The sequence below is a fragment of the Pristiophorus japonicus genome, chromosome 13, assembly GCF_044704955.1.
Source record: "Pristiophorus japonicus isolate sPriJap1 chromosome 13, sPriJap1.hap1, whole genome shotgun sequence".
Lineage (NCBI taxonomy): Eukaryota > Metazoa > Chordata > Chondrichthyes > Pristiophoridae > Pristiophorus > Pristiophorus japonicus.
Window position 1 is genome coordinate 48019193 of NC_091989.1, and position 25162 is coordinate 48044354.

At 44.8% G+C, this 25162-nt stretch overlaps 1 protein-coding gene across 2 annotated transcripts in view; it reads right to left on the reverse strand.

Annotated features, from left to right (window-relative positions):
- dyrk4 (dual-specificity tyrosine-(Y)-phosphorylation regulated kinase 4) overlaps positions 1-25162 on the reverse strand; it is a 183286-nt gene that overhangs the window by 79710 nt on the left and 78414 nt on the right. For both annotated transcript variants that reach the window (XM_070896649.1, XM_070896650.1), the window contains exon 6: positions 21923-22059. In XM_070896649.1, the coding sequence (XP_070752750.1) occupies positions 21923-22059 (137 nt within the window). The remainder of the gene's footprint in view (positions 1-21922; positions 22060-25162) is intronic.

Here is a 25162-nt window from a genome sequence, read left to right on the forward strand (position 1 = left end):
ATCATTATCCCTACCTCCTCCCTTTGAACTACCTGCTCAACCCCTTTACCCCCCCCCCCCTTCCCTTGTTCTGTTGTCACTCATCTCAACCCTCCATTCACTAACCCACTCTCACTCTCAACCAAAGGAGGGAGGATAACTTGGTGAGAAATTCAGGATGGGACTTGGGGGAGTTGATTTTAAAGGAGAAGCAAGAGAGGTGGAATATGGTGAGGTGCTCAAGGGAGGAGAAGGTACCAGAGTAGTGTAGAGACCAAAGAATGATTTATTGATTAGGACCACACTGCCACCATGGTAGGCGTGGCACTTGGTGGAAAGTATAGCTAGACAGGGTAACTTCAGTAAGGGCCAAGTGTTGCCAACTTGAACCAAATCTCTATTAAAGCCAAGATGTCAATGCAATTATCAACAGTAAGGTCATGGATGGCATGGGCCTTATTTGTAAGTGAATGGATTTCTGGAGGGTAACATTGATTGTTGATCCACTGTCAGAGTCTAAGAGACAGTGATGGATGTGGTAAGTAGAACAGGAGGGAGGTCTGCGAGATTAGCCTCCAGTGGCACATTGGGTGGGAAGGCTAGTTAGCGAGGAGGATGGAGCAATTGAGGTGAGCAGATAACATTAGTTGCAACAATGTGCCCTTCGGAGAAGGCAGAAAGGCTCAGGGGGTATTCAAGCCTGGGACAGCAGCAAGAGTAGGAAAACGGAAGATTAGTGATAGTTTGGGGTAAGGATTGGTTCAGAGTGGTGGCCAAAATACGCACATGAATAAACATAGAAGGAATTCAGGCTACATAGGCATGGCAAAGATTAGGAGAACCAGGAGCTCTGGTCATCAACACAGGACAGGGAATAGATGATGTGAGAGTCCAAAGTTAAATTCTCAGGTACTGTCTGTGGTGTTGGATGAAGGTGACCTGTAGACAGGGTGAAGTCAGCTTGTGTTTAATAATATCATGAATTATTGTTGTGGGTTGCCTGGATACATTGTGATGACGTCACAATTCGCTGGATAAATATCAGCATAAGACTTATCCCAGTCCAGCAAAACCAGCTGATATCGTCTAACCATCAACTAACTCCAACCTACAATACAAACCATCTGATCTAAGCCCAGGAACACCAGCAGTCATATCCTGGTCTGGCAACATCAACAACCTGATAGTGGACCAGCAACAAGTCTGACTTCATCACAGTAACTCCAGCAGCCTGATCATGGTAACACTAGAAGCCTAATCCCAGCCAAAAACATGAGCTATCTAATCCCAGCCCAGCAACATCAGCAGTCGGAACCCAGCAACAGCAACCCAAATACACTGGGGAAGCAACACCAGTAGGTACATCCGGATCACAGCAGCTGTCTGATCTTAATCCAGAAACAGCAGCAGTCTGATCCCAGCACAGGAGCAATACCAGCAGTCTGATCTCAGTCCAGCAACTGCAAAGTACTATCCCAATTAAAGGTCATCAACCTGCAATGTTAACCTTACCTTCCTCTCTCTACCAATGATGACTGACCTGGTGAATGTTTCCAGCATTTTCTCTTTAATTTTGAAAATAAAGGAAGGTAGAAGTAATGCAGCAGACTAAAAGTGTACGTGAATGGACCACATAGCCTAGCAGCAACACAATGACAGGATCCTGCCCACTAACAATAGCTGATCCCAGCTCATCTCAGCAGCAGGCTAATTATGGCTCAGTGGTTGTGAAAGGCGCTATATAAATGCAAATCTTTCTTTCTTTCTTTCAGTAGCATAAGCACAGAGTGATCATGGACAAGCAACCCAAGCAGTCTAATCCCAGATCATAAATGCCCTAGCAGTTGGCCCACCCTCAACGACATCAGCAACTGGAGGATCTCATAACCCTTAGACTAAGTGGCAGCATTAGGCTGATCTCAGGCCAACAATACCAGAGACTGATCATAGGCCACCATTAAGACTAACAAGCTGATCCTGGGCATCATCAGCAGTCTTATGCCAGCCTAACACCAGCAGCCTGATCTCAGTGCAGCATCCACACCACTGGCTTAATGTCAGACACCAAAACCAGCTGTGTGGTTCCAACTCAGCACTAGCCTAGGAGGAAGAACAGAAGGCTGATCGCAGCTCAGCAACAAAAGGCTGATCCCAGCCTGGCGTGAATACCATTAGGTCCATGACTACGACAGTCACATTCTCATCATCATAGGCAGTCCCTCGGAATCGAGGAAAACTTGCTTCCACTCCCTAAGTGAGTTCTTTGATGGCTGAACAGTCCGATACGAGAGCCACAGACCCTGTCACAGGTGGGACAGGCATTAGTCGAGGGAAGGGGTCGGTGGGGCTGGTTTGTCGCCCACTCCTTCCACTGCCTGCACCTGGCCTCTTCACGTTCTGTGTGTTGAGACTCGAAGAGCTCAATGCCCTCCCGGATGCACTTTCTCCACCTCGGCTGGTCTTCGGCCATGGTCTCCCAGGTGTCAGTGGTGATGTTGCACTTTACCAGGGAGGCTTTGAGGGTGTCCTTATAACATTTTCGCTGTCCTCCTTTGGCTCATTTACCACGAAGGAGCTCCGCATAAAACATTTGCTTAGGGAGTCTCGTATCTGGCATGTGAACTATGTGGCCTGCCCAGCGAAGCTGATCGAGTGTGGTCAGTGCTTCAATACTGGGGATGTTAGCCTGGTCGAGGACACTACATTCTAGCTCACCAGCAGCAGCAGCAGTAGTCTGATCCTAGTCCTGTAACTCCAGCAGCCACATACCAGACCAGAATCAACATCACCAGCAATCTGATCCCAAGTAATATCAACAAGATTATCCCAGCCCAGCACACTCCAGAACCCTGATCTTGGCCCAGCGATAACAGTAGCTAGACCTCAACCTCTTAACCATGTGATCCTTGCACAGCATCAGCAGCGGACTGATCCCAACCAGCAGTAACAACCAAAGGTTGACCAAAACCCTACATGAACACCACCAGGGTGCTTGGCCAGCTAAACCCTACCATGTAACACCAGGAGCCAGATACCAGCTCAGCAACACCAGTAGTCCGATACTCACTCACAAACAGGTGCTGTCAAATCCAGGCCAGCAACATCAGCATCTGAAACTCAGCCCATCTACAACATCTGTAGTCAGAATCCAGCCCAGCAACAGCAGCAGTCTGCTCTCAGCCCACAAGACCAGCAGTTTGATCGCAGCACAGCAGCCTGATCCCAGACAAGTAGCAACAGTACAGCCCAACGCATTAATGTCAGAAATATGATTACTACCCAGCAATAGGAGCAACCTCTCAGCCAAAGATAAACACAGTAAGCTGGTCCCAGAACACAATGCCAACAGCTGATCCTAACCCAGCTACATAGAATCATAGAATGGTTACAGCACAGAAGGAGGCCATTCGGCCCGTCGAGCCCTTGCCGGCTCTCTGCAAGAGCACTTCAGCTAGTCCGACTGGCCTGTCATTGCTAGGTTTATCCTTACACCCTTTTTTGAACAAGGGTGTAATATTTGCAATTCTCCAGTCCTCTGGCACCAGCCCAGTATCCAAGGAGGATTGGAAAATTATGGCCAGTGCCTCTGCAATTTTCACCTTTACATTCCTCAATATCCTAGGATGCATCCCTTCTGGTCCTGCTGACTTATCTACTTTAAGTATAGCCAGCCTTTCTATTTCAATTTTTATCCCATCCAGTATCTCAACTACCTCCTCTTTCACTATGATTTTGGCAGTATCATCTTCCTTGATTAAGACAGATGTAAAGTACTCATTTAGTACCTCAGCCATGCCCTCTTCCTCCATGTGCAGGTCTCCATTTTGTTCCCTACCAGCGCCATCCCTCCTCTTACTACCCGTTTACTATTTATATGCCTACAGAAGATCTTTGGATTTCCTTTTATGTTAGCTGCCAATCTATTCTCCTACTCTCTATTTGCCCCTCTTATTTCCTTTTTCACTTCCCCTCTGAACTTTCTATATTCAGCCTAGTTCTCACTTGTACTCTCAAACTTACATCTGCTTCATCCTATTTTCTATCTCTTTCGTCACCCAGAGAGCACTGGCTTTGGTTGCCCTTCCTTTCCCCCTCGTGGGAATGTATTTCGACTACCCGAACCATCTCCTCTTTAAAAGCAGCCATTGTTTGATTACAGTTTTGCCCGTCAATCGTTAATTCCAATTTACCCGGACCAGATCCATTCTCAACTCAGTGAAATTGGCTCTCCTCCAATTAAGTATTTTTACTCTAGACTGCTCCCATTCTTTTTCCATAGTTAGTCTAAACATTATGATACTGTGATCACTTTTCCCTAAATGTTCCCCTACTGACACTTCCTCTACTTGACCCACCTCATTCCCCAGAACCAGAACCAGCAATGCCTCCTTCCTCATTCGGGTGGAAACATACTGATCAAGAAAGTTCTTCTGAGCATACTTCAGAAATTCTTCCCCCTCTCTGCCCTTTACACTATTACTATCCCAGTCAATGGGCTCAATTTGGTCATTTGCGCTGTTTTTTTGGCGTGCGCCGCTTTTTTTGCCATAACTATTTAAATCAAAGTTTCCCCCAGGAATCTGCGCCGGCGTAACTGAGTCAGTTACGATTTTTTTACATTAGGCTTTTTTAACCTCATGTCTGCGGCAGTTTTGATCATTTTTCAGTTTGCCCCCCCAAAAATTCCTGCTTGATCGGCGTATCTGGCCACTCCCGAAAAATCTTCTGGTGAGTTAACAGAAAGCAGCACACGTTGAGAAATCAGCGCAGAAAGAAGCCATTGTTTTTCATCAAAGTTTTTGGAGGGAGTCAAGAACACTTTAAATATCCATAATAAAAATGATATTTTTTTACCTTTCAAAGGAATACATGGAAGTTTGATGAAATTCTGAAGTTTTCATTTTTTTAAACTCTCACGCCACCACCAAATGTCTTCAAACAGGGCTGGAGGGTCGCAGCGCGGCCTGCAGAATCAGCCCCGCGCCCGGACACAGTGGCTTGGAACTCGGCTGCAAAACAAGCCCGGGCGGGGGTCGGAGGTGGCGATCGGAAGACTGCACTAGGCAGCAAATGAGCCCAGGGGAGGAGAAGTCACAAGACTGCAATGAGCCCGGCGGCTGGGGGGGGGGGGGGGGGGGGAAAGAGAAATCTCAAGATTGCAATGAGCCTGAGGGGGGGGGGGGCCGGGGAGAAGTTACAAGACTGCTGACAACTGGGCGTGGTCCATACAGACCGTGGGGAGAAACAACAAAGAATCTGTCCTGCCTGCCTTACTGCCGTTTTGAGCTTCTTGCAAAGGTAACATTTAACCATGGGGGCAATACTGATAATGCCATACCTTGTGCCTTGTGCGAGCCTTCTGTATCATGGTGCTTCGGAGGAGACAAATGATTTGACGTCATCGCATGAGGAACCTCAGAGCTCGTAGGGTGCTGGGCAGGAGGCCATATCCACCTCAGGTATATCGAGACAGGCGTTCATACCTGCACCTGAGTGATGCAGACTGTGTCAGAAGGCTGCATTTCCGCAAAGAAGTTGTAACTGAGATCTGTGAGTTGGTGAAAGCAGAACTGCAACCTAGAAGTGTCGGGGGACTGCTTTGTCAGTTGAAGTGAAGGTTACAGCTGCACTTTCATTCTATGCCTCCGGATCGTTTCAAGCTACAACTGGGGATGTGTGTGCTATTTCTCAACATGCAACACATGTCTGCATTCGGCAAGTGACAGCTGCATTATATGCCTGGAGGAATGACTATATAAAGTTCCCCATGACCGCCCATGCAAGTACCCGAGCCTGGAGCACGCAGGATTGCTGGCTTCCCAAAGCTACAGGGCTGCATTGATTGTAACCACCTCGCCTTGCGAGCACCTTTTGAGGATTCTGAGATGTACAGAAACAGAAAAGGCTTCCACTCCATTAATGTACAGCTCGTGTGTGACAACATGCATCGCATCGTGTCAGTCGATGCAAGAAACCCTGGGAGCACCCATGCTGCATTCATCCTACGCAAGAGCGTTATATCTGCCATGTTTCAGCAGCAGCCAGAAGGGCAGAACTGGCTACTGGGAGACAAAGGATACAGCCTCGCCACCTGGCTCATGATGCCCCTACGTGTAACCCGGACGGAAGCTGACCGGGAATACAACCAATGTATGTAATGTTGTGTTGTGTTAATAGAACAAATGATGGAAATGATTCTTGTTTACTTTAAAAGTTGTGTTAATAATTGAATAAATAATGGAAATGATTCAGCATTAGCATCTTGAAACAGCGTTTCCGATGCCTGGACCATTCCGGAGGCTACTTGCCATACTCCCCTGAGATTTCTGTCAATTCACTGTTGTGTGCTGCATGCTGCCTAACTTAGCCATCATGAGGTAGCAGCAGCGGGTAGTAGAAGACCCACCTGAGGTGAGAGTGGCTGATGATAATGATGAGGAAGATACAGATGAAGAGCAGGAGGACGATGACGAGAATGAGGAAGCCATGCAAGTACCTGAGCCTGGAGCACGCAGCGGAGGAGGGCGGGCCGTCGTGCCCCTTTAACGATTGCTCGAGCCTTGCGCCAGCAGTTCATCCAGGAATGCTTTGCTACCTCAAGGCTTAGCGAAAACTATTCCACATGGACCATGTTTACTGTTTGGACCTGTTCCGTAATGTTGTGTTGTGTTAATGGAATAAATGATGGAAATTATTCTTGTTTATTTTAAAAGTTCTGTTAATAATGGAACAAATAATGTAAATGATTCAGTTTTAATGTAAAATATATTTTATTCAAAAGTTTAACAAACAGTTCTTTGTACTTAACTTAAATTTAATAAAATGATTCTTGTATCAAACTTTAAAGTTTTCAGTTATGATCACTTACAAACTCTAAGATCACTTAAAAACTTTAAGATCACTTACTAACTTTTAAACTTGTAAATTTACATAACTTACAAAAAACTTTTAATTTGAGAACAACAGTAACAATAATATCATCATCATAGGCAGTCCCTCGAAACGAGGATGACTTGCTTCCACGCCAAAAAGGAATGAGTTCACAGGTGTTTCAATGAAGGACCTAATATTCCAGGTCCTGAACTACATCTTGAACTACACCTGTGCGTGGATTTTTTTTAACGTGTGGTGGCCGTTGCACACCAGCGAGCACATGGGCTTGTCAGAGCTAGATCTTGGTTCAGTGGCTCATTAACCAAGACGACTGGAGACCAGCTCTGCTGCACGGACCTAGTGCGCGCACATATTACAGTGTGGGCTGGCCCATGCTGCCCCTAGGCCCTTGCCTCTTCTGGGCCCTGATCACATCCCTCTACAAACTTTTGCCACTCCTTCGCCCCTGTCCGCAATGCAAATAACAGCAGCAGCATCAAAGAAAGGCTGCACCCATCTCTCCTCCATCTTATTCTAAGACCGCCCGCCGCGCTTGTTCTTGGTGACTCCACCACCCCTGCCCGCAGGTGGTGGCGCAGTGTTTCTGGATTTGGTACCAAGCTTATTCTTTCTAAGATGTCAGGCGGCAATGTGGAGGGCCCGGCAGCAATGTGGAGGGCCCAGGCAGTAATGTGGAGGGCCCGGCTTTGGGCCTCTTCAGAGGCTGGTGTGGGGATTGGAGTGGGAGTGGCAGTTGATTCTGTCAATGGGTGCGGGGTCTTGGCTTGTTCCCTTATTGCAGCAGCTAACTCCAACATGCCGTCCCTCATGCGCCCTGACAAGTGTCTCAATGACCTGCAACATTCCTTCCCTCATGTTCACTGATAATGTTTGCACTATCTGTGACATTCCCTCCCTCATGTTCACTGACAGCACATCAGCTACCTGTGACATTCCCTCCCTCATGGTCACTGACATGGTTTCAGCTGACTGAGATATTCCCTCGCTCATGGTCCCGGATATCGTTCCCATTTCTCGTGAAATTGCTGTTACTTCTTTCGACAGTCCAGCTACCTCATCACCACCCCACTGATGGTGTCCAGGAGTGATCGCGTAAGGTTAATGCTCTCCACACTCATTGCCATCATCTGAACCACATCTGTTACATCCTGCACCTCAGGAGAGCGTTGTAGAGCTCTCCTTCCCCTCCTCACCCTGGGTGTGCCTCGCTGCACCCCACCACTGGGACCCGCAGCCTCGGATGGTAGGAAACCATGGAACGTCCCACCAACACTCAAACCACTAGTCACAGAAGGGGCTGGCACCTGCACCTCCTCCAAATTCAGTAAAACAGTGGGGGCTTCCTCCATCTTCATCCCCTCCCCCTCACCACCATGCTCTTGGTCTGGAGGGTAGGATTGGAAGATGTTCTCCTCTTCAGGCTCATCCTCGTCTGAATCTTCTTCTGCATCGTAGGGGTTGACCTCAAGTTCTGCAAAATATCACAGAACACAGACAAATGGTTAGCAGCAGAGGGGGCAGGGTGGGTGGCATGAGTAGGCTCACACAGCGCAGGTGGCAGGCTCATTTGAAGGACCACGATGAATGATAGCACATTGCATCAACCGAAGCGTAGCTGACGGAGACATCCCCATGAACCAAAGCATGGCTAGCCCACGCAGTACTTAACATTTAGCAAAGCCAGACTGTGGAATTTTAAGGACTTACCCTCTTCCTCACGTGTAGGCCCAGTTTGTGCAGTGGTGGTTGCTTTGCTCCAGGCAGGACACATCAAAGCAGCGACCCTCTCTTCCAAGGGTGTCAGTGGCTGAAGATTTGCCGGGCCCCTCCTGTTTGAGTTCTTTCCCTTTTGTTATGTGCCACCTTCCTCTGCAAAGATGAAAACGCAACTTTTTAGTGAGGGTGTCTTCCTTCTGTGTGGGACATATACAGCTGGTCACATTTACAATTGCAATTCCATTGAATAAATGAAAATATTACTTACACTAACTACTTGACCAAGGTCCTGCCACTTCTTTTTGCACTGGCCTCCAGATCTCGTGGTGGTCACCATTGCACAGTAATCTTCTGCAACTTGGTTCCAGCGTTTCTTCATTTCTTTGGTGGAACTTTTATGTGACCTCTGCTGGTGTCCAGCTCCTGCCATCTGGCCTCAATCACAGTAACCATTGCCTCCACTTCACCCTGTAAGAAATTCTTGGTACTTGCACCGCGTTGCAATTTGTATTGCAGCTCTGATTTTCATACAGCACTCAACGTTCTCACACACACAACTGGCTCTTTAAAAATGGCCGATTGCAGACTCGGAGCTGTACTGCGCATGCACGCCCATTGGGATCACGTCAAAAATGTCCTTTTTTTCCCGCGCATGCGCAGAAGGTACGGCATCGTTTTTTCGGCGCAGACAGCGGGCTCCACCCGCCGAGGCAACAGGACAGGCTGCACAGCGACAAATTTGAAAAATACAGCAGGGAAACTTTGGACAAATATTTTTGGTGCATTTCTGGCCTGGAAAAATGGGCGTAACTCTGGCAATACCCAAAAAAACGTGCTTGGGCAAATTTGAGCCCAATATTAGGATAGTTGAAGTCCCCCATTATTACTACTCTATAGTTCTTGCACCTCTCTGTAATTTCACAATAAATGTGCTCCTCTATATCCTTCCCATTAGTTGCCGGCCTATAGAATACACCTAGTAGTATAATGGCACCTCTAATGGTTCTCAACTCTAACCAAATAGATTCTGTCCTTGACCCCTCCAGGACATTCTCTTTCTCCAGCACTGTAATATTCTATTAATCAAGAATGCCACCCCACCTCCTTTCTTTCCTTCCCCATCTTTCCTGAACACCTTATATCCAGGAATATTTAGTACCCAATCCTGGTTAGAGTTGAGAACCATTAGAGGTGCCATTATACTACTAGGTGTATTCTATAGGCCGGCAACTAATGGGAAGGATATAGAGGAGCACATTTATTGTGAAATTACAGAGAGGTGCAAGAACTATAGAGGCAGATCTCTGTTATTGCCACAACATCATATTCCCATGTGGCTATTTGCGGCTGCAGCTCACCAACCTTAGTTGCCACAATTTGTGCATTCACGCACATGCACTATAAACCTAGCTTAGACTTTCTTGTATTCTCTCTTAGTCTGACCCCACCTAATGCCATACTATTTCTTACTCTAGTGCTATATGTCTCTCAAAATCCTTTATGCACCTTGTTTCTCCTTTCGAATGCTACATCCTGGTACCCACCCCTCTGCCAAATTAGTTTAAACCCTCCCCAACACTACTAGCAACGCCCCGCGCTGCACCACCACTCCCACCACCCCTCCCCCCCCACCTCGCGAGGACATTGGTCCCAGCTCATTTGAGGTGCAAACCGTCCTGCCTGTAGAAATCACACCTCCCTCAGAACCGATCCCAATGTCCCATGTATCTAAAGCCCTCCCTCCTGTACCATCTCTCTAGCCATGCATTCATCTGCTCTATCCTCTTATTTCTATACTCACTAGCGTGTGGCACCGGGATTACTACCTTTGAGGTCCTGCTTTTTAACTCTTTTCTAGCTCCCTAAAATCTGTCTGCAGAACCTCAACCCTCTGTCTACCTATATTGTTGATACTGATATGGACCACGACCTCTGGCTGTTTACTTACCTTCCCCCCCCTCAGAATGTTCTGCAGCTACTCAATTAGATCAGCACCCTGATCCGAGCACAATAATATACAGAACAATGCTTAAAGATTGACAGGTATATGTTGTAGCAGAACGATGCTAATTCTTACACCCTGGGTGTCCTATAGGGTCAGTGCCTCATCAGGTCAGTCCCTCCGGAGCTGCAGCAAAATGATGGCCAATGTTGGCATGTGCGTTTATCTATCTCCTATCCCACACTTTTGTGTAACACTTTCTGTAACTTCTAAGTCATGCTTAATCATAGTAAAATTTATTGTAATTATTATAGTAATTCCTAGATGTACATATAGGCAAATTTATTTTACTCACTTTTAAATCATTCATTCTTCCTATGTTTCACTCCCAACCGTAACTCTGGAGCACGAACTGCCGCTTTCTCAGTAACCACTCAGTATGACTCCCTCATTGCTCCATCAGCAGACTTTACAGATAAAACTTATATTTGTACTATATTTAATTTATATCATTACCAAAGCACACTTTCTCTTTTGTTTAAATTTCATTCTAAATTTGTCCACATTTCCTACACTTGCAACAAACTTCAAAGCGATTTATTTCCATTCTTTACATTCTCGGCACTATTGGCCCTCGCTGTCCACCTCAGCTTTCCTCCTGTCTGCAGTCAAGTTCTCCACACTGATACTTCATTTATATCACTACTAAAATTACCCATGTCATTTCTCACACTGTCTAACACTCCAGCCACCATCTCATCCTTCCACCCCTTCAATGAACGCCTCCCTTACACTCGCCTGTCTTCTTGCCTTCCACCCAACCTTTACAGTGCACATTCTTCACGTCCTGTTACCCTCATCAATCTCTAGCCCATTCCATTTTAAAATTAAATAATGAGTAATAGAGTTGGGTAAGCTACAGATTTATCTGAATAATTAGGTTGGGTGACTGCCAAATTCTTTTCATGTAACTGCACATTTTTAATCTAACTGGGCGGATTAAAAGGCACAGATATAGGTCAAGTTTCGGCCAGAGTTGCTCCTATTTTTTTTCTAGTTTAGAATGGAGTATCTTAGAAATTGCAATTCTCGGCCTTTAGTTTGCTTCAGTTCTAGTGAGTTAGAATAGTTTCATTTTAGAACAGATTTTTTTTTTCACAAGGGGGCATGTCCAACCACTTACGCCTGTTTTGCAAGTTTAGGCAGCAAAAACTTACTCCAAACTAACTTAGAATGGAGTAAGTGTAGATTTTTGTACGCTCAGAAAAACCTTGCCTACACTTAGAAAATCAGGCGTAGGTTACAAATCAGGCATAGGGAACAAGAGATGGGGGAGGGGGGGGCGAGAGGGGTTTACAAACATTAAACAATTCACTTTTACAAATAAAGAGCCACCATCAATAATAAATGATAAATAAATCAATAAATAAACAAATAAATCAATCCAAATAAATTAAAAAATTAAAAAAAAATTAAAAATCACTCAATAAATAAAAAATTATTTCTACTCACCTACTGCAGCACCAGGGAGAAGGGGCGGGGGGGAGAAGAGAAGATGGGTGGGAAGAGAAGAATTTGGGGGGGGGAAGAGAAGAAGATGGGGGGGGGAAAAGAGAAGAGAAGATGGGGGGGAAGAGAAGAAGATTGGGGGGAGGAGGAGAGAGGAAGATAGGGGGGGGAAGAGAAGAATATTGGGGGGGGAGGAGAGAGGAAGATAGGGGGGGGGAAGAGAAGAAGATTGGGGGGGGGGAGGAGAGAGGAAGATAGGGGGGGGAAGAGAAGAAGATTGGGGGGGGGAGGAGAGAGGAAGATGGGGGGGGAAGAGAAGAAGATTGGGGGGGGGAGGAGAGAAGAGAAGATGGGGGGGAAGAGAAGAAGATTGGGGGGGGGAGGAGAGAGGAAGATGGGGGGGGAAGAGAAGAAGATTGGGGGGGGGGAGGAGAGAGGAAGATGGGGGGGGAAGAGAAGAAGATTGGGGGGGGGAGGAGAGAGGAAGATAGGGGGGGGAAGAGAGAAGACGACGAAGAAGCCGCGCACGCAGCCAATGCCGGGCTGCTGCCGACGCCACCAACTCTTCGGGCGGGGCCTGCCCCAGCGAGATGTGGGCGGGCGGGCCCTACCGACGTCGAGGAAGCCGGACCCCGCCGAGGACTTCGGGTGGGGCCCGTATGCAGCCGATGCCGGGCTGCCGACGTCTCTTCGGGCGGGGCCCAGCCCAGCGAGAGGCCAGGCGGGCGGGCTCCGCCGCTGAGGTAAGATGCGCAGGCCACTCGGCCGGGGATAGGGTCATCGCCCTGGAGACAGGACGCCAGCAGCTACTGCGCACGTTGAGAAGCTGCCGGCACTGTTTTCGGTGCAGGGCTGTAGCTCCGCCCCCAGCAGCTCCTGCTGCGCAGCACCGAGGTGGGATTGGGCCTACAGCTATCGGAGAATCGCGAGGTAAGTATTCGGCGCAATTTTTGTTCTATAAATTAGGCGGGCCTCTCCAATGTGCGCCGTTCTAGCGGGCAGCCGAAACTTGACCCCCTATTATCTAGGTAGGCAAATCTGGGGTAGATATTTATATGTAATTAATTATTCCGTTTAATCTATTAGAAATATATTTTAAATGGAATGATAGTGTGCGTTTTGGCTCAAATAATTAAAAAAAATCGAACTCTTTGAGAAAATATACCAATAAAAGAAAGAAATTGAACCAAACAAATCATTGAAAATGTTATTTACAAAAAGGACTACCATCTGCCATTCTTCAAAACATAAAAATTACTTATTTCGCAATAACATGATTAAACTTCTAAAAACATCTCTTTGTCTTAGCAGCAGCGGTGGGCCAATCTTAGCTTCTGAAAGCAAGCATGCTGATGCTGATCCGAGTTCAGAAACACAATGTTGATCCTAGTGCTGCAACACCAGCATCCTGATTCCAGCCCTGTAACACTAGCAGTGGGATCAAAGCCCGGTAACATCAACAACCGGAATCCAGGCCAGCAACATCAGCACCCAGATGCCAGCCCAGTAACATCACCAAGGCACCCCAGCCTAACATATTAGATAGCATAATCTGCCTGATACGAAATTCAAGAACAAGGGTTTGTAGTTACAAATTAAAGATGCTAAAAGAAAATAGGACATTCAAGCAAAATAAAAATGTCAGTAAAAAGGGGCTAAGCATTTCAAACAGACTTCCAGCAAGAATGATGAAGCAAGAATCTATTATGGGGTTCAAAAACTCCCATCTGCAATTGGAGTCAGAAATAATTGGAAATGCATCAAGGTAATTGTGACAATCATGAATAATTTCTGACTTGTTTTGGTCTGGTAGCTGTGTCTTCAAATGAGAGGTCAGCTACACAGCCTCAGAGCTATGTCATTACATATGTTGCAAAGTTTATTGTTACAGCCACCCTATAAAAGGTTTGAAAGATAAAGTAACACATGACTTTCAAATATTCACAGACTTTGGGATCAGTTCAGTTACGAATATAATGGTCTGTTATTTTTTGAATGAGACTGGCAGTTACGAGCCTATAACAAGCAATAGCTCACAATCTACGAAAAAGAGCTAATGGATAAGTATCTCGGAATATAAATCAATCAAACAAACCGAGATCTTCAAAAGAGTATTTCAGCTAGTGCCCATAGCTCATAGGAAGACAAGGAGTGGGAGGTTTATATATAGCATTTGTTTACAGAGGTAAAAGTTTAGTATTTAGATTTGTGATCTTTTGTTATTTTCCCCTTTGAAGAGGATAGAATTTCTACATAAAAATGTTATATGATTGAAAATTATTCGCTTTTTATTTAATAAAAATGTGCTTAAATGTTTAAAAGTAGTACAAGATCTAATGTTATGCTATATTGCTTATCAAGGACTGGACAGAGATCTAGTGGAGGCGTGAGATTAATTCTCGTAGTTTAAAAATAATTAACAGACCTGAATATTTTACCTAGAATGTAAGGCGAGTAAAGATATTCTCAAAGGCCTATGGAGTTGAGACCCACTTAGGATAGTGATTGAAGAAATAATAGCCAAAAAATCTAGATTAATGAAGGGTAGAGAAGACCCCAAAAACGAACAGTAATCTTGTGGTAGATTGGATGGGAAGGCTCGTTAGACCATGGTTTATCTTGCCTAAAAATTGCTGTGGTGTTACATTAATTATTGTGTCTGCAAATATCTGTCAATCAACAGTGTTCAATTATATTATTGTTGAGAGTTGCCTAGATGCACTGATGATCTCACAATCCTCAGCATTAGGCAGGTCTCAGTAACAACAGCAAACAGGCTGATCCAAACCTAGTAATAGCAGGGGGCTAATCTTAGCCCAGTATCTACACTGTCAAGTTCCTAGCCCAGTAGTACCATTGGCCGGGCTTTTGCTCACCTCGGCTGGTCCGGAGTGGGCGATGTCAGTAGTGGGTCGCTGCCCCGCTGCCAGCTCCATCCCGCTGCCTAAAATGAATTTACGTTCAATAGGGCTTGTTAAGCCCGCCCAGCATATTTCCCGGTCCAATTAGAGGAAACGGGTCTGGTGATGTCATTTATGACACGTCATCAGCCGGTTTTCTTAAAGGGACCATGGCCAATTTTCTTTTGGCATTTGTGCTGTCAGTGTTCTACAGCATTGAAGTGTTGCAAACACTGACAATTACAGCAGGGCTGCACCCAGGTTCTCCCATGACTCTGTCCAAATGTTCACAGAATGCAGAGAGATCCTCTACCCTTCCCATGGGCAGAAGAGACCTCCCCAGGAGATCAACACAGCCTGGTTGCACATTGCAGATGAGGTCACAAGCAGGGATATCGTCAGGAGAACCTGGGTGCAATGGTGCAAATATTTAAATGATCACATTAGATCACGAAACATTAATACAAAGCCACACTCACCTGTGTCTCTCATCACATCCCCATCACTCTGCCTTCCCTACCCTATTCCTGCACATTCTTACTCACACCAACCTACCTTGCACCTCCACCCATACCTCTCTTTCTATTTACATTATCACCTCCCCATCTTTCACTAGCCACCCCTCACCCTCATCCTACTGCAAACATATTAACTACCAACACACAAGGGTGGCCACTTGAATGTTTTATCCACTGTTCATGTAAAGTTTCTGTTAATGTGTGGTCAAATATTGAAACCTTTATTTTCAACACTTTCCGTTCTTGGACAGATTTGTATGCACCTTTGGAACGGGCTTAGTAAGTTGCAGTAAATGATGAGACCTAACGGTACCCCCATAATGGTGGTGAGTGTGAAAGGAATGGCCTGGATAAGGTAGGGATGTTTTATGGTGTTAGTGTGGGGTGGTGCCAACCTGGCGAATCATGTGGCAGCCAAGGTGTACTGTGTCAAATTAAGTAAATCTGGCCATGGTGAGGCCATCCTGGCCTCTCGGACAGCAATGTGGTCAGGTGCTGATGCCCTGTGTCCCGTGCAGCATCAGGTGATTGCGGAGAAGGTTGGTGTTGTTGTTGATGCTGCTGGTGCGCCTGGTGCTGCTGGTGTTGGGGCTGGTCGTGGTGGGATTCTGAGGACCAAAGTGAGACAGTATAAAGGGCACGCATGATGATGGAATAGATGGCAGGTGAAGTAGAGACGACAGAAGCATTAGATCAATGGTAACAGAGTTCTTCCAATGAGGTGAGAGTGGAAAGGAGAAAGCTTGCAGAATCTGTGCTGGAAATGGACTGAGAAACAGCTTATGACTGAGAAAAGTGATGATCTGTCAGGTGGGAGCGTTTACTGTACATTTGAAGCTGTCAAGTAATCAGCTGGAGCAATGGCCATTCAACTCCCGCCTCAGGTCCACAGATGTGGTCCTCGAGCAGCATAGTCCCCGTGGGCGAGCAGTTAAAGTTAAAAGGTAAGGTTAAAAGCATTATAAGGGTCCGTCAATAACCCAATAATTGGTTTAATTGGGTCGCTGCCTCTGTGGGTCGGGTCGGATTGGACACCTGCTATTGGGAAAGGCGACTTGACAGCAGGTTTCCAACTCGCTGTCAAAAAAAAATCAAATTTCCCACCCGACCCGCCACCGATCCCGCCCGCTAACCCTCTGGAAAGTTCCGGCCATTGTGTTTCCTTGGAGGCCTCAGCCTCTCCCAAAACCCTGGGCTTGTAGCTGATACTTTTCCCACAGCTATAGCTCTGTCAACTGAAGGGATTTACCAACTACACCTGTGCCTGTAATTCCCAGGATGTTGCAATCTGACAATGTGCTGTGCACAGATTTCCCAGCATGATTCTCTCAGTGTATACACTTAAACCCATGTCTCTCCTCATGCTGTAACAGGATTTGTGAGTTTTCTTTTTTTTTCCAATGATTTGAAAACATGCTGGCAAATGGATGTTAATAACTTTTATCAGATAAAGTTTCAGATTTAAGCTATTTTCAAATACTTATTTTTTTAGAAATAGCCTATCTTAGAGCAGAGAGAGAAGAGGTATCACACCACTTGTGCTTTCTTTTGTTTATACTTAAAATGTAATTACAATTATGCTTGCATAAACTAAGTAAAAAGGTATTTTTCTAACGGAATTTAAACTGTAATGTATATATTAATGCATAGAGTCTGAGAAACAAAATTGGAGAACTAGTCAATGATTAAAATAAGAAATCATTATATATCAATAACTGCAACATGGCTGCAGTTGGGTCAGGATTAGGAATTAAATATACCGAGGTATAAAATATTCAGGGATGCATGAAGAATGAAGGAAGGTAGTGACATCAATTAGAGACATCATACAATACAGCATAAGGATTTAATTAGGTAAGTGATCCAAACAGAATCCCTATGGATTGATGAGGAATAGGAAGGGATTGGGAGTATATTATTGAATGCCAAACAGTAGAAAGAAAATTATGTTCAGACATATTAAAGAGGTTTGACTTATAAACATAGATATCATTGATTTAATTATACTAAAACAGACAGGGATAGGGAAAATGCTTGTGAGGAAGGAGAGTTTTTTTGCAACCTTTCCCTGCCCCTACACCTGCGTAAAAACCTGCTACACCTCTAACTTTCGCAGTTCTGATGAAGGGTCATTGACCTGAAACGTTAACTCTGTTTCTCTCCCCATAGATACTGCCTAACCTGCTGAGTATTTCCAGCATTTTCGGTTGTTATCTATTGTTGAGGATTAATGTCTGGAGTTGCAAACGGGGCATTCCTGAATTTCCCCCCCTAGGTCTCTTCACATATAAAATTGAACAAGTATCTTGAAGAAAAATACATTATCAGTAAAAGGATAGTCAAAGGGGTGACTGATTAGGGACCAAAAAGGACATTTTCTTGTGGAGGCAGAGGGCATGGCTGAGGTACTAAATGAGTACTTTACATCTGTCTTTACTAGAGAAGAGGATGCTGCCAATGTAGCAGTAAATGAGGAGGTAGTAGTGATATTGAATAGGATAAAATTGGATAAAGAGGAAGATCTTAAAACATTGGCAGTCCTCAGAGTAGAAAAGTCACCCGGTCCAGATGAGATGCATCCGAGCTTACTGGGGGAAGGGTTGAAATTGCGGAAGCTTTGGTCACAATCTTCCAATCCTCCTTAGATATGTAGGTGGTGCCAGAGGACTGGAGGATTGCAAATGTTACACACGGACTTAAAAAAAATAGGATAAAATGGGCAACTATAGGCCAGTCAGCTTGATTTCAATAGTGGGGAAACGGTTAGAGATAATAATCCAGGACAAAATTAATTCGCATTTGGAAAAGTATGAGCTAATAAATGAAAAAGTTAGTTAAAGGCAAATTGTGTTGGATTGACTTGATTAAGTTCTTTGATGAAGTAACAGAGTGGGTTGATGTTATGTATATGGACTTTGAAAAGACGTTTGATAAAGTACCACATAATAGACTTGTTAGCAAATTAAAGCCCATGGGAGTGGCAGCATGGATATAAAATTGCTAAGGGATACAAATCAGAGATTAGAGGTGAATGGTTGCTTTTCAGACTAGAGGGAAATATACAGTGGTGTTTCCTAGGGGTTGGTATTGGGACCACTGCTCTTTTTGCTAAATATTAATGACCTGGACTTGGGTATACAGGGCATAATTTCAAAGTTTGCAGATGACACAAAACTCGGCAATGTACTAAACAATGAGGAGGACAGTAACAGACTTCAGAAGATCATAGACAGAGTGATGAAATGGGCATACACATGGCAGATTAAATTTAACACAGACAAGTGTGAAGTGATCTATTTTAGTAGGAAGAATGAGGAGAGGCAATATGAACTAAATGGTGCAATTTTAAAGATGGCGCAGGAACAGAGAGAACTTGGGGGTTTGTGTACACAAATCTTTTATGGTAGCAAGACAAATTGATAAGGCTGTTAAAAAAGCATATGGGATCTTTGGCTTTATTACTATAGGCATAGAATACAAAAGTAAGGAAGCCATGCTAAATCTTTATAAAACACTGGTTAGACCCCAGCTGGAGTATTGTGTTCAATTCTGGGCACCGCAATTTAGAAAGGATGTCAGGGCTTTAGAGAGGATGTAGAAGAGATTTACTAAAATGGTACCAAGGATAAGGGACTTCAGTTATATGGAGTGACTGGAGAAACTGGGGTTGTTCTCCTTAGAATAGAGAAGATTAAGAGGAGATTTAATCGAGATGTTCAAAATCATGATTGGTTTTGATAGATAAGGAGAAACTGTTTCCAGTGGTAGAAGGGTTAGTAACCAGAAGACCCAAATTTAAGGTGATAAGCAAAATAACCAGAAGTGAAATGGGGAAAGATTTTTTTTACACAGCAAGTTGTGATCTGGAATACACTGCCTGAAAGGGTGGTGGAATCAGATTCAATATCAACTTTCAAAGGGAATTAAATAAATACTTGAAGGGAACAAATTTGCAGAGCTATGCGGAAAAAGAGCAGGGGAGTGGATGAATTGGATTGCTCTACCAAAGAACCGGCACAGGCACGATAGAGCAAATAGTCTTCTGTGCTGTATCATTGTATGATTCTATGATAAGATACAGCCACAGGGGAAGTGGACAGATTTTCCTCTTATGTGCATGGGGCATGTTCGATTCCAAGGTATTAGGGAGAGGGAAAAAAGACAGAGACTCGTGACATGGAAATTGGATTGTGCTCAAATTCAAAATTGAGAAATTGGTCCACCAGCTTCAGTTGTATATCCAAGCTGCGGCTCCAGAGGCAGTGCGCTGTCGCCGGGGTGTGGGTGGGGAGCTAGATCAGCCAGCAGGGTCACGGCTAAGGGTAGCAGGTAGGTCTTGGGCGGGGGGGGGGGGGGGGCGGGAAGGGCAATCAGGACTGTGGAGAGCAGATGCCAGCTCCTCCTGGCTCCACATTCAGGTATTTGTGATGATCAATTTTCACTGTTTGGGTTAGTAAGCATTTTGGGGTGTATTTTTGTTAAAGGTAGTTGGATAGCTACTTATAAGTATGATTAAAAGTATTGTAGACAATATCTTTGTTTACTTTTTTGGTGACAGCATCTGCTGGTTTGGCTGCAGTGTGCCCGCGAAAACGGGCTATAGCATGCACAGTGCACGTCGCGCTCAATCGCAACCAGATTCATCAAAGGGGGCTGAAGCAGCCATTGCGCCCCTGATTTGCATTGTTTAATGCCTGTTTTATATAACCAATGTGGCGTGCTGCGCACTTCGGGTGTGGACTGAGTGCGCACACACCACAAACCATATAATGGGCCTTTGGGTCTCACCCTTGACCGAGAAATAGGCGCTGCGCAATTGAATTTTTAGGACCAGCTTTTTGTCCCCTTTATATGCTGGGGATCCCCAAGAGGGGGATGGCGAGCTTGTGGCTGAAGTAGGGGCAAGCAAGGGGCAATTATATTAAATGAGGTGCGAGGGCTGGTTTCCTTCCTTTTTTGTCAGTTGGGCACTCATTTGCGGAGATTCCCAGAGGAAGTTAGCAGTAGCTTTTGCACCAGCCTCAGTCAGATCAGAGGATCAAAGTGAGCCTGAGTGCCACTGGAATTCCAACAGAAAATTAAACGTTTTCTTTCAACAAGGCCAGCAAGAAGAGTTAGGACTAGCTGCATTGGGACGAGACATCAGAATGAAGGGACATAAGCATAAGTTATGAAGAGGTAGATTCAGGCAAGATGTAAGGAAACATCACTTTATTTAGAGCATGGTCAATTGTGCAAAAGCGTGTGCAACAGCTTACCAAGGGAGGGTGAAAAGGCAAGTAGCTTAGATCTCTTCAGGGTAAAACTAGACAAATATCTTGAAGAGAAACACACACCAGCTGGAAGAGTTTTAGGCTTGGATGCCTTCCAGTTGGACAGCTGATAAAAGGCCCTGCAGCTGATGGCCATTGCCGTGAAAGCAGGCTTCTGAAGCCTGTAGTAGCAGCTGGATTTCCACCCCCAGTTCTGGACACAGGCACCTCTCTGAGGAATATCGAGCCAATCCTAATGACCTGAACCCGGAAATACAGAAAGGTCCCGACCACGTGCAACCAAGTACACTTTGGGAGTGCTCCATCTAAAAGGAGCTCAGGTAGAGGGGAAATAAGAGGAATGTTACCACATAGAAGGAGAGATAGTGGGAAAGCAGAGGGCAAAGGAGTAAAATAAAGTCTCTTGGACTGTAAAGACAAAATAAAGCAAGCATTCCAAGTTTTACTGATGTAAAAACAATGTAGGTTATTATATGCAAGGAGCTATTTATTCAGCAAATGCAGAATGTTACATGTGTAACAAATTTAAAAAAAAATCATTTTGTAATTTGTCATTTTTTAATCATTATATTTTGTGATATGAGCTAAATTGTTTTACCAACTCTATTTCTTTTATTTATAGTCAACTCAGAACTCAAAAACAAGCAAAACCAAATCATTATATAAAATAGTGGTAATTCTGAAGGATTGTACTTTTATTCAAGGTTGGTGGGAGATTCTAAATTGTAACATGCTTATTTAAGCAGAACATTTTAGTAGCATTAAGTACTGTTGCAGAGATATTTAATAAAGGAGGAATCATACAAATAAATTAAAGCTTTTAAGTTTAATGTTTCCTTATCGTCACTATAAAATCAATCGGTGTTCTGCAATCAACTACTGAAATTTCTGCGGTTTAAAACATAATAATGAAGTAGAGAATTATGTCACAATGAAATTATTAAACTTAATGATAAAACTGCCATTTGTGTACCTTCACTGACTTTTTTTTAACTTCAAGGCTTCGGTTTCTTTCAAAAACCTGCACTTGCACTTAATATTCTTTCTTTGGGGTATCACTCTGCCAATTATGGGGAGCTGCTGTAATCTAAGTCTGTGCCCCAGTTTCCAGCATGCATTAGTAGGATTAACCAAGCACAAGCTGAAAGGTATCTCTCCACATCAAACGCATATATATGGAATGTAACTCACCTCTTCTTATTCCTTATCATCTTGATAGCCACAAGCTCATTTGCTTTATGGTCCATACATTTTACCACTTGTCCAAAGGACCCTTTACCTATCACTTCAAGAATTTCATACCGGTATGCAATATGGTCATGTAACACCTAAACATAAAAGCAAGAGTGTTTTTGTCAAAATCACTGTTTCTACCCACGCTGCTAATTGTTAATAAGACAAATAGATGCAAAGAAATGAAAGGCAGTGAAGGCTGAGACCTGCATTTATTGTTCCATTTAATAAAATAAGATTTAAGCAGCCAATTCGATTGTTATTCTGTGTGGGCAAATTTGGAGCTTCATCTGTAATAAGTGTCCTTTGGCCACTTTCTGCTAATCTCTCCTTTTCAAATCATCATTTCCGGAACCTGGAGATTCATGGGCCCTGAAATTCCAGCCCCTCACTCTGATCCCGGAAGTATGGTGAAGAAAACTCTCATCCTCTCATGGAGATAAAAACTCATCCAGTCACAAGTCCTAGGGTCAACTGATTTGAATATTATTGGATGGAACCAGGATGTGAGTGCCACAAGCAATTGGTTAACGATGTGCAGGAAGGCCTAGAAAACTCGGGTGGGGGAACAGAGGAAGGCTGAGTCTCAGTCCTCAAGCACAATTTAAATGTCTGGATCAGATTTTATTTTCATTCATGGGAGGTGGGTGTTGCTGACAAAGCCACCATTTATTGTCCAATCCTAATTGCCCTTGAGAAGGTGATGGAGAGCCGCCTTCGTGAACCGCTGCAGTCCATGTGGTGACTGTACTCCCACAGTGCTGCTAGTGTAGGGAGTTCAGGATTTTGACTCAGTGACGATGAAGGTATGGCGATATATTTCCAAGTCAGGATGGTGTGTGACCTGGAGGGGAACTTGGAGGTGATGGTATTCCCGTGTGCCTGCTGCCTTTGTCCTTCTAGATGGTAGAGGTCTCTGCTTTGGAAGTGAAAAACCTGCCAATGCAGCTGCCTGCGTGATGTGGAAGGAGGTGGCAGTGGCAGTCAATGCTATGTCCATAACCCCAATGACGCCCTAAAATGTTGGAAAAAGTTTAATGAATCAACATGTGCTGAAAGGTAACGCTAACCAAGTGCCACGACCACATGGTGAGACTTTCAGAGAGAAGCCATCAATCCCTGGCATTAATGTTTAGTCACTTCACTATGGGGTTTCACAGAACACATTTTGCTCCATGAATCAGACTGTTTTCTGGGCCTCATTACAGGAATGACAGCATCATCCTTCCTGTGGCTGAGCACCTTTGTCTGATGAGTCAGCTTTGGTTTGGTAATCATCGATTTTTGTTAAGATTTCGACCTTCTGTCTCTTGCAGCCATGAAGAAGTTGGAAGCTATGCAAGTACATGACTAAATCTTGGATTTTATCCAGGATGTGTACTCCAGCTCCAAGATCCATGTAAAGGTGAATGAGAAACCTTTGGAACTCTCTTTCCAAAGAGGATTAGGTCCTACTTGATGCTTTCATCAATGATATGTTGGATGACATTGAGAAATCGACTTGAAGTCTCTGTTCCAGACATTTCCAGAAAAATTGCTGCATTTTTCAGATACTGTATTGCTGGCAGTATTATTTGGGGATGTAGTACATTGAACTCATCGTCTCGGACATTGGGTGAACCAGTCGAATAGGTTGGTGGGTGTACTCAAGTGCAGTATTATCATTTTCACAGTTCAAGAGGGGACCCAAAAGGTATTGGTTGGAAGAATGAAGCAGTATCTATCCCTTGACCTTGACACCAGGGAGGCAACATACCATCCTGGAGTCAAGTCTGCAGCCGCAGAAATGCCTGTCTGCTCCCCTGACTAGCGAATCCCCTACCACTATATCTCTTCCATTCTTTTTCCTCCCCCCGCCGTGCAGCTGAGCCACCCGTGGTGCCATGGACTTGGCTCTGGCTGCACTCTCCTGAGTCACCATCGCCCCCACTGGTACTCAGAACAGAGTACCGGTTGGAGAGTGAAATGGACTCAGGGGACTACTGCACTACCTGCCTAGTCCTCCTTTTCTGTCTGGCGGTCACCCACTCCCTCTCTTAAGATTACGGCGGTGGATGGAGTGCTAATCATGTGGGCTGCTTTGTCCTGGATGGTGTCGAGCTTCTTGAGTGTTGTTGGAGCTGCACTGATCCAGGCAAGTGGAGAGCATTCCATCACATTCCTGATTTGTGCCTTGTAGATGGTGGAAAGTGTCATGTATCTTACATTATTATATATAACTGTATCCTAAAATGCTATACATGACTGTAATAAGATATGACCTGTAACCACCAGCATACCTTACCACCAGGGATGCACTTGCAAGAGACAGGTATAATAAGGACAGGTCTCAGGCAAGCGCAGCATTCCAGAGCTGTGAAATAAAGGTGCAGGTCCAGAGTGACCTTGACTTCACTACATGCCTCGTGTGAATCTGTACTGAGGGGATAGGACTTTACAGTGGCGACGAGTTACGGGATTACAGAATCCACAGAATGGTGAACAATGGATCAGATGAAAAGTACAATGCGGGAGACAATTGGGAGGACTTTATAGAAAGGCTCCAGCAAAGCTTTGTAACCAAAGACTGGTTAGGCGACGATAAGGCAGACAAGAGAAGAGCCCATCTCTTGACCAGCTGTGGCTCGAAAATATACGCTTTAATGAAGGATCTGTTGGCACCCGAGAAACCAGCAAGCAAGTCATTTGAAGAATTGAGCACACTGGTAAGAGACCACCTGAAGCCAGCGAGCAGCCAACACATGGCCAGACACAGATTCTACAACTACAGACACTGTGTGGGCCAGAGCATACCCGACTTTATGGCGAAACTTCGGAGGTTTGCTAGTTTACGTGAGTTCTCCGATGAACTGAGGAGAGAAATGCTGAGAGACTTTTTCATTGAAGGAATAGGCCACGCAGGCATATTCCAAAAGCTCATAGAGACCAAGAACCTGACCTTAGAGGCAGCAGCACTGGTTGCACAGACATTCTTGGTAGGGGAAGAAGAAACGAGGTTGATTTACAATGCAGGTTAACAGACAGGAAGCAAAGAGTAGGAGTAAATGGGTACTTTTCAGAATGGCAGGCAGTGACTAGTGGGGTACCGCAAGGTTCTGTGCTGGGGGCCCAGCTGTTTACATTGTACATTAATGATTTAGACGAGGGGATTAAATGTAGTATCTCCATTTTTGCGGATGACACTAAGTTGGGTGGCAG